The 10,668-nt window shown below is 38.5% G+C and overlaps 1 protein-coding gene and 1 long non-coding RNA gene across 2 annotated transcripts; one reads left to right on the forward strand and one right to left on the reverse strand.

Annotated features, from left to right (window-relative positions):
• Positions 1 to 2,754: 2,754 nt before the first annotated feature.
• On the reverse strand, positions 2,755 to 8,409 carry LOC106950511 (uncharacterized). Its single transcript, XR_001425625.1, has 3 exons — positions 8,324 to 8,409; positions 5,128 to 5,203; positions 2,755 to 3,210 (listed from the first exon to the last, which is right to left on the reverse strand). It is a non-coding gene; the product is annotated as an uncharacterized LOC106950511 (long non-coding RNA).
• On the forward strand, positions 4,326 to 8,465 carry LOC106950510 (UDP-glucuronosyltransferase 2C1-like). The gene is made up of 6 exons (XM_015037420.1): positions 4,326 to 5,243; positions 6,134 to 6,282; positions 6,406 to 6,537; positions 6,713 to 6,800; positions 7,166 to 7,385; positions 8,183 to 8,465. Exons 1-6 carry the CDS (start codon positions 4,487 to 4,489, stop codon positions 8,463 to 8,465), a joined length of 1,629 nt encoding a protein of 542 aa, XP_014892906.1. The 5' UTR covers positions 4,326 to 4,486.
• The last annotated feature ends 2,203 nt before the right edge of the window (positions 8,466 to 10,668 follow it).

Consider the following 10,668-nt stretch of genomic DNA (forward strand, 5'->3'; position numbering starts at 1 on the left):
AACCCAGACATTTCATTTTGTCATACAGAAGTTCATTGCTGGCCCAAGGATGATGATAAAGCCTCAGTTCAGCTGATTATTTTTGCTATTCATATAATTATATTTTAGCACTTTATTTTTTAAAACGTGCTGTCAAAAGATGTAAACCAATCTTTCCGTACTGAGCAGCTTTCTGATAGCAGACGGCATGTCCGCGGTCCACAGCTAAACTATAATGTGGTTTGAAGTTTTCAGTGATGTAAATCATGAGCCAATCAATCCATGCTGACTCAGCTGCCTGTCAATCAAATTGCTTTGGTGCCGTACCTGGCTTGGTGTGACTAGTCTCCGATAATAGACACTCTGTTTTCAAGTTGTAAATCATGCTACTTATACATTACTGTCATGAAACAGTTTTGTGCCCAGTTTTGCCAATGTGTCTATCCAATGTAATGCAGTATAAAACCATTATCTCCCAATTTGACTAAAGCTCTCTGTGGAAAAGTTTCCTTTCTGCACTTCTGGTTGGACGAAGTCTTCAATAAACTTTGCCCGCCTAATTTTCAAAGTAAATGTTTTTCTGTCTGGTTTTAGCAAACCGAAAGTCTCCTGTGTTTTAGCCAGAGACTCAGCAGTACACCTGCTTCACCTAACATTCTCCACCTGTTCGCTTTTCCAACTCAACCATCCTCTGTAATTTAAAGAGCCGCCGCTCTCCTGGTGTTTGTCGAGAGGTCAAAGGGGTCACCAGCCCAGATGACCGGTGGGGCCTACCAGAGCAGGTGTTTGACCATGTCGGCGCAGTGGTTAATTATCTGACCTCCCTCTCAACAATGTGGGGGCCCCCGGCAAGCTCCATATTGCTGCCATATCGTCATGACAACACATCAGATGGACTCTGTGGGGCTAGACGTGAATTTTCGAGATGGTGGTGTTGAATTTTTATGGAGATGATTATGAATAAAGGGAAAAATAATTACAGTTCTGCTTTCGCCAAAACCCACTTCATCTCTGTGTGTGTGTGTGTGTGTGTGTGTGTGTGTGTGTGGATGTGGGATCCCTGGAGCTCTGCGGCGAGGGCCACCTGATTCCATTCCAGATGAAATGGGATAGCAACACAATTATCTCAAGTCCAATTCTTAGAGACCTATTGTGTCTGTAAACCGAGCCTGAGCGAAGGATTAATGTGTCTGAGGGGTTTAGGAGGGAGGGATGCAGGGAGGCAGTGGAAAGCTGTTGCTTCATCTCTCCAGTGAATAGACTCTAAGCTCTAACCATCAGCGAGGTGGAGGAGGGAATGCAGAGAATCAGATGTGGAGGAGCAGCAGAAGAAAAAGGAGGAGGGACTGGCCTTCACCAACAACAGCAAGAAAAGAGGAAGAAACACAGAGACAACAGAACAAAGAAACCTCATTTACACTGTCAGCTGTAATGTGCGTAACCACCACAAGTATTAGCGCCCACCCAGAAAGAAGTGTGGAGGCAGAGGGTGAGGAAGGAGGAGAATCAAAGGCTGTCCCTGCCATCGCCACAGCAACAGATGGGCAAAACGCTGGCCCGCTCTCCCAGGACGCTCGGCTTCCCTCATCTGCTATAATTTACCATCCAATGATGAAATGACAAGTAAGAGTCCAAATCTCAGGCTGAGCGGAGTTCAGGTTTCACTGAGCCAGCGCGCCGGCCGCTTCGGGAGCAGAACTAACAATCACAGGAGTCACGCTGCTGGGAGCAGCACTTCCATCCGCGGTAATGGTGATAGCGGCTCGGGGAATATTTAGGTGTAGCATTAGCAGAAAATCTCTATTTCAAACAGCAACTGGAGATCAGCTGAAGTCTGTTCAGGTGATGGCTCCACGCTGCTCGTCATTGTGTGTAAAAGTAGAGGTGGCTCGGGAGGAAATGTTACCAGCATTAACGGAAAATTAAGCTCGGTGTACAAATCTGTGCTAAAGCTATTTTCGATTCCAAAGGCTTATAAATAAATGATCTGTTAATGTTCTTTGGGTACAGGGACGGGTACATAAAAACAGCAGGTGGAGCAAAGTAAAACACTCATATTTAATGTGATGACGTGGGGAAGACATGGCTGGAAGCCTTTTATAGATTCCTGAAATACACTGGAGTGTAAATTAAAATCCTCTCTTTAGAAATATTTGCACCATAAATATCTGGTCAACTGTTCCATGGGCCACAGTGGTTGAAGCATACTTTCTAACTTTCTTTGGACTTGGTCTTCAAATACTTTTGCACTGTGCAGATGCTCAGTGACACGATGAAGAGCTGTGTCATCTACAACTACCCATGATGTCATCTTGAGGTGCCAGAAAGGTGCTGCCATCAGTTCAAGTCTTAAAAGCTGACAGAAGATTTACTAGTGATGTAATTGATCAATTGTAAGGACTTTAGCGCACCCTGACGGTACTGGATTGGACTAGATTTCAGAACAACCTGAACTCTTCATGTCCAACACAACAAGGTGTCTAAAAATCCCCTCTAGGATCTTTGCCCATGTTAAGATAGCATCCTGCTTCCCCACATTCTCACACTGGACTGGAACCAAAGCAATTCTTCTAGGTCTCCTTACTGCATTTCGTTACCACATGTGATTGACACATTCACTTTTCTATTAACAAGAACCTGAACAGGTGTCCCACATACACAGGGCCTTTTCTTACAGACTTCNTATATATATATATACTATTTTATTTTTTTGTGTTGTTGTCTGTGGGTTGGCAAAGAAAGTGCCTGACCAAAGTCAATGCTGTTTTGGGAAAAGTTTGTGAACCCCTGGTTTAGGGTATTTACAATATTGTAGAAAGACTAAACGCCACTAGATGGCACTGTTTCTTTAACAAATGTCTACAGCTGTGACAGAGTTGAGTTAAACAGGTTCCAGTTTCTGGTTTAATGTTTTAAACAGGAGGAAAATTTAAATGTAGCTCTACAGAATGTGTTCCCCTCATTTTGCCTAAAATCCATCCACAGCTACAAAGAAATCGTGATGCGACTCTCCAGAATCCACCATGACAGACCCATGAGTCCTCGGGACGAGGCCGTCTTCAGGATCAAGTTCACCATGAGGAACAAAGGAGCCAAACACCTGAGGGTCCAGGCCCACAAACTCACCTGGTACCAGTACCACAGCCTGGATGTCCTGGCCTTCCTCCTTGTTATACATCTGCTCCTCATCTTCATCCTCTTCAAGAGCTGCAGCTTCTGTTTCAAGAGATGCTGTGGGAGAAAAAATACAAAGAGAAAAGCAGAGTAGCATCTTTTTTATTTTGAGATGAGAATAAGCTTAAAATGTGTTGGATAAATAGTCATTTTGAGTTGCATTACAACTATTCATAGATTCAAATTGATTGATTTGTGACTGAAACAAGTTGCTTAAATTCATCTACATTTGACAAGTTAGAAAAATTAATCCCATTAGTCAAAATCAATAGCACACAAAATCATTCTCTCAAAACTACAGATGTAACTTTTTATATCAGTTATTTTATGTAAAATTTTATAACCTGCATTTCAGTTTATGCCAGAATGAATGTGCTATGTTAAAATTCAACAGCATTATGAAGGGTGGGGTGGAAACAAAGAACATTTAACCTTAATAAAACAGCTTCACATTACAGCCAGTGTGTTTCTTTGTCATTGTTTCATCTTTTTCAGTAACTCTTTTCTCTGCCGGTGGATTTTAGGTTCCTGAAACTGAGTAAACACTTCAGACTGGAGGGCAGGTCCCAGGATGAAATCATTATTCATTGAACACCCTGAAACACTACAGACTCCATCAAAAGGGATTAAACCAATATTCAAATGTGTTATTGTTTCTTTGGACCCAGTTTCATTCAGTAAAGTAATCTGCATGGGTCATGAAGGGGACAAAATGTCCACATCTGAGGATTGTGGATAGTGAAGCTCATCTGTATATGGGAGTTTTCAGAACCATGCAGCTGGTGCCCAAATCTTAAGATTCAGGTGCTTACCTCACCTGGATCCTATAAAAACTATTGTAAATCTGTTTTTTGGGCAACAGTGGACTAACTTGGAGTGTAACTGCGAGGGACGGAAACCCAAGTCTTGATCCAAATGATGTTTTGCTTTTAGATTTTGGACTAATTAGTATCTAGTCTGGTAAAAACCAGTCCATTACTCTTTGCTTTGCTTTGGATAAAGGGTCTGAACCTTCAGCGATTAAGAATCAATTGCTTCATTTAGAAAACAGAAAATCTGACCAGATCGTAAAAAACTTTTCATCCACACTTCCAAATGGAGAAATACTAAGCTGTTTTTCTATGCCTTTAAAAGTAAGACTACAAACACTCACCTATCATTTGGCTATTTATTGGTCTTTATTTCAGAAATTTTTCAAGGGGACAAATAACAGATTTCTTCTTTTTTCATATTCTCAACAGTTTTTATCAGGCGAGTCTGTTATCTTACATTATTCCGTACAAAGAGCAGCAAGTCAGAGTTCATTTGGTTAATCAGTATCTTAAAGCTGCAGATGTTAAAAACACCGAAGCTGGTTTATCACACATGCACCATGGAGCTGCGTCTCTCCGTCTGCGTCCTGCTGCTGTTTTGTGCTGCAGAAAACTCAAATGGAGGGAAGATTTTGGTGTGGTACAGTGAGGCCAGTCACTGGATCAACATGAAGCCCCTACTGGAGACACTGGTGGACAGAGGACACCAGGTGACGGTCCTGGTCCCAAGCACATCGCTGTTCATGAACAGCAGCGAACCGTCTCGCTTCCAGTACGAACCTTTTGATGTCGACGTCTCATTTGAAGATTTAGAAAAAATTTTTGAAACTATTATTCACTTCTTCATGTATGAGATGGATTTTATGAACCCCTTTGAAATTTACGTAACATTTTATGATTTAATGAAGAACAATAAGAACATTACTTTTAAGTTTTTGGATGGCGTTGTGAAATCAGAACCCATCATGAAGAAGCTGAAAGAGGGAAACTACGACTTGTTATTTGCTGATCCGATCTACAGCGGAGGCGACCTGACTGCAGACATTTTGGGAATTCCTCTCGTCCTTTCTTTGTGTTTTTCCTTAGGAAACAACTTGGAGAGGATGTGTGGTCAGCTTCCTGCTCCACCATCCTTTGTCCCCGGTGCTGCTAGCAAACTTACAGACAAGATGGACTTCTCAGAGAGACTGTCGAACGTCCTCTTCTACGCTCTGCAGGACGTCATGATGGAACAAATTCTGTGGAAAGAAATTGACAAATATTACTCTGAAATCAGAGGTAAGCAACTCATTAGTAATTTCGGAGTATTCAAATTAGAAATACAAAGTTTTTTTATATAGACTTGTAAACATTATTTCCAATCAATTAACTAATAAAATCCTCTCAGACATTAGTGTTGTAGTTTAGTCGCCATCCTGAAGAGGGCGCCGCTGGTCATCGAGCCCATTGATAAAGAATTAAAGATGGCAGCACTGTCCCAGAACAGTACAGGGGAACGGTCCAAAAAAGGCTTGCAAATGCATATTATGTGGTTCTGTTTTGAAATATAAAGATTTAACAAGCTTCTTAAGTTTTATCTTTAGTAGCGCTCAGTCAGCCATGCTGCGTGGCGGAGCAGCGGGTAGTGAAAACAAGATGCGAGGGCATAACGCGTAAAATTTTAACGTGACGTTAAAAGACATGATGCTAATAAGCTGATGGTCTTTAGTTAATGCGCTTCATGGAGCAAAGTTTTAATATTCCTTCAAGAGTGAGACATGTTTTTGTTAATGGGGATTTAAGTATTTCCCATATTCTTTTCATATTTTATTTTTTCTATTTAGCAACCTTTGAGGTTTGTATTTTATTACATCTTATAAATGTGTAAGTTTAATAACGCGAGAAAATCGCAATGTTCTGTGTACTAATTTAGCAATACAGACTAGGATTTAATGATTTTCTTTTATTAAAGTCAGCTTATTTTTGAAAAATTTAACACTTTATGTTATGGAAACCGCCCTCTCGGTGCAAGAGAAAACTCAGGTTTTAAAGGAAATGACTGCTTACCAATAAGATCAATCAACTTTAGATTAGCTCATTGATCAATACTTTGCAACTCTAATTAATTTAGTACAAAAAAAGCTTAGAAACTTTAAAATCGTTGCTATTTGTTGTGTCCGCTGCATCAGGAACACCCACCAGTGCCTGTGAGTTGATGGGAAAGGCAGATATCTGGTTGATGAGAACCTACTGGGATTTTGATTTTCCTCGTCCACTCCTCCCCAACTTTAAATTTGTTGGAGGGATCCACTGCAAACCAGCTAAACCTTTGCCAGAGGTGAGGTTATAATCCACCATTTCAAATGTGTTAAGTTTTAAAATAAATAAATCATCACAAACAAAATACAGAATAAAAGCCAACTAACTGGCCTCATGACTGAAAAATGTGGTTATGTTGCAGGAAATGGAAGAGTTTGTCCAAAGCTCTGGAGATGCTGGGATTGTCGTCTTCTCTTTAGGATCAATGGTCAAGAACGTATCCACAGAAAAGGCGAATATGATCGCCTCAGCGCTCGCTCAGCTTCCACAAAAGGTCAAGAATATACAGATAAGATTTTCTATTTAAATCATTGTAGATAATATTTATCTAACTTCCAAATGTAGAGGTATGACAAACAACAACATGTCTGACTTACACATACTTTGTTTGAAAAACAAAATACATCAAAACTTGATTAAAAACAAAACCTTGCTTTGACCATTTTTAGGTGCTGTGGAGATACAGTGGCCAGAAACCCGAGACTCTGGGTTCCAACACCAGATTATACGACTGGATCCCACAGAACGACCTGCTGGGTGGGTAAATAATAGCATCCATCACATTTTAGCATTATTAGTGCTAAAATGTACATCAATGAGATGAACAGAAACACCACTCTGCAACGACAATTATAGCACTGCTAAAAATGTTTCCAAATGTTTCAATTGAAAATTGTTATTTGGCCTTAGCTTCTGATTGCTACACAAATGGATTTTAGCTTAGTTTGGTTTGCAAAGATTCATTATTTTGATCCAAAGAAGTAGCTCAGAAGAAATGTAAGAATCTGTAGTTATGCTGTTATTAAAAAAATGTTTCATGTAACCTTAAATAGCAGCTAGTTTGATTTGATCCATAATTTTCATAAAAATTAATAATGAATGTTTGATAACGTTGTTTTCAGGTCATCCTAAAACCAAAGCTTTCATCACTCACGGTGGAGCAAACGGGATCTATGAGGCCATCTACCACGGCGTTCCCATGGTGGGAATCCCAATGTTCGGGGACCAACCAGACAACATGGTGCACATGGAGGCCAAAGGAGCTGCAGTTACTGTTAAATTTAACTTTATGACAACTGAGAGCCTCAGAGATGCCGTAAATATGGTGATCAACAACAAATCGTAAGTTTTGTTTTCTTATGTGCCATTTACAATTTTTAAACAAAAAACTATTGGTTTGATCATCATTCCTGATGAATTGAAGAGGGAATGTAGAATGCCGAGTTATGGTGTAAAGCAGTTAGATGTATCATATGCAGCTGAGGCCTGTGGGCCATTTGTGACTCTTGGAATAATTATGTGCATTTCATTATCAAAACTTAGTAACGATACAAATTTAGCCTTATAGGCAGTATATGAGGGTGAAAACTTTTTTTGGGTAACACTTTATTTGAGACATAAATTTGTTATAAAAGTATTACTGATTAAACTTTAGCTTCAATAACAAACTACATAATTTTTAAAGTTTAATCAGTAATACTTTTATAACAAATTTATGTCAGATCATGATTTCTTGGTTAATGTCAAGTTGTCATTACAAAGACATTTTGAATCATGTCAACTTTGTATTAAAAATGACATTATTTACCAAATGACACTTTATGACAGCAGTCATAAATATTCATGAAGACTTGCTTATTATATTCATGACAGGTGTTATGTCATGTTTATGACGGTGTCATGACAGTCTTATTCACAACCCATCAAATAAAGTGTTACCCTTTTTTGTTTTAATTTTGGTGTAAAATGTGCACTAACCTGAGAATTTAAAACCTTATGTCCAACATAAAATATTTGGTTTATAGTAAATAGTATCACAAATATCAAGCATAATTTACACAAATGTAAACTTGGAAACAACTATTCATAAAACATAGTAAAATATTGTAACCAATGTCTTTTTCCCTCCTCATCCACAGCTACAAAGAAAACGTGATGCGACTCTCCAAAATCCACCATGACAGACCCATGAGTCCTCGGGACGAGGCTGTCTTCTGGATCGAGTTCACCATGAGGAACAAAGGAGCCAAACACCTGAGGGTCCAGGCCCACGAACTCACCTGGTACCAGTACCACAGCCTGGACGTCCTGGCCTTCCTTCTTATTATAGATCTGCTCCTCATCTTCATCCTCTTCAAGAGCTGCAGCTTCTGTTTCAAGAGATGCTGCAGCAGAAAAAAGACAAAAAGAAAAGCAGAGTAAAACAAAAGAAAAAGATGAATCCCTTTTGTACAATAAAATAAAAAAAAAATAAAGACGTTTGCTTGTGTTGTTCATAGCAATGTCTCATTTCTTTCAGTACATATACTTAAAATTATGAATTCTTAATAAAAATGAAAGAAAAATAAGTATTTCCTTGAAGGTTTATTCCAAGATTTGATCTGAACTGTCTTGATAACACCGGTGTCCTCACGAAAGCTTTCCAACGGTGACAGTAAAGGAGTTAAACAGCTTCACATTACAACCACCGGTGTGTTTCCTTCGTCATTGTTTCATCTTTTTCAGTAACTCTCTTCTCTGCTGGGGAATCTTGAGTTTCTGCCTCCTCTTTGGCTCTAATCTGAAACAGTTAAACTGAGTAAACACTTCTGACTGGATGAAAACATTATTCATTGAACACCCTGAAACACTACAGACTACCAAAAGGGATTAAACCAATATTCAAATGTGTTGTTTCTTTAGACCCAGTTTCATTCAGTAAAGTAATCTGCATGGGTCATGAAAGGGACAAAGTGCCCACATTTGAGGATTTCTAAGACTTTAGGTGCTGAAACAATCAGAAGTGACATTTCCCTAGAAACACTGATTCCCAAAAACTCCTGAATATTCACAAACCACAGATAACTCTCCACCGACTGTCTAAACAAAATCACGATAAGCTGACACAAGTAAATTGAGTTGCTTGCTCAGGTTGGACTCTGCCAATCAAAGTAGTTCAAGTATCTTGGTTTCTTGATCACAACTGAGCCAAAAAGTTAAGTTCTCACTTCACTGGTCCATGTAGATTCCAAGTCTAACAACTGATCTTTAGATATGGATCGTGGCCAGAAGAATGAGCTCCCAGTTGATGAATAAAAGTGTTTTCTCTATACGGTGGCTGGACTCAACCTCAGCGATGAGGTTAGAAACTTGTCGTCTTAGTAAAACCATAAGCAGAGATGCTGCTTTTCATATTCTTCTGTTTTGTTTGCTTTTGTTTTAAATTTACTTAGTTTGTGTATAACTCGTTTATTCTTTTATTACATCAATAAAGTCAAACTACTGCTGCTCATAATCCCAAGAGGGAGCTGAGGAAGTTCAAACATTTGCTTTGAGAATCATAAACTAATGAGGACATGTAACGCTAATTAAGGCTAGGCGCCTGACTACGGCCAAATATAACAAATGGCACTCAAATAGATTCGGTTATGGAGCCCGTGGGTGTGAATAAAATACCATTAGACAAAAGTATGTTTAAGTTATTGTATTCAACTTGTTTTTTTCTTTCATATATATATGAAGATATGCAATAATAATAATAATATTTATAATAACAGTGATTTTCTATAATATAACCAAAAAACACAACAAGGAAAAAACAAACACTCAACAACAAAAAACAATAAACCCTGATGTCACCCAAGAGTTTCTATTTTGGTCCATTCATGAATCCAAAGTGATCAATAGTCCATCAGTCAATATTTGATTGTTTTTTTCCTTTTTGTCCATGATCCAAAGCAAATAGGTCCAGAATGAGAAAACAGCTTGGTTCATTTAAATCCTACCGCGAAGCTGCGGTGATCCGGTAGCTCGCCATCCTGAAGTGACACAGGGGGTGGGGAAAAAAACCTGACCTAAACAAGGTCATGAATAAAAATAAAACAAATTAGCTGTCATGTTTAAACATTGTTAAACTGTTATCCAAAATAAAGAAACATTCAACAATTACAAAAAAAATAAACAAATAACTATATTCCATAAAGTGTTTTCTCATGAATTTTTCAAATGAATTTCCAATTAAAGATCGCGATCAAATTCAAAATTACAGTCAGATTTAAATCTGACCTTATTAACCTTAGATCTAATCTGACCTTAGACCTTATTAAAGTTACCGGTCAAAGGTACAAATCAAATTAAAGTTACCGGTACAGATCAAATTAAAGTTACCGGTACAGATCAAATTAAAGTGCACTTTCACATTATCTAAGTTTAATTGACGCAGTCAATTAAACTTAATTGACTTCCATATCGTTTCAATAAACAATTGTTTTTTTCCCTTTTATTTCGTTGCGCAACTCCCCAATAAAAAACAAATGACCAAGCCCAGAGTTCTATAGGCCGTTAGCAAAAATCAATCAATAAAAAAAAAAACTAAAACTGTCCTAAAAGGACGAATCTACAAAAATCAAAAGGCCTATTTAATATT

Source organism: Poecilia latipinna, unplaced genomic scaffold (assembly GCF_001443285.1).
Source record: "Poecilia latipinna isolate Pla-1442-1.1 unplaced genomic scaffold, P_latipinna-1.0 Scaffold405, whole genome shotgun sequence".
In the NCBI taxonomy this organism is placed as follows: Eukaryota; Metazoa; Chordata; class Actinopteri; order Cyprinodontiformes; family Poeciliidae; genus Poecilia; species Poecilia latipinna.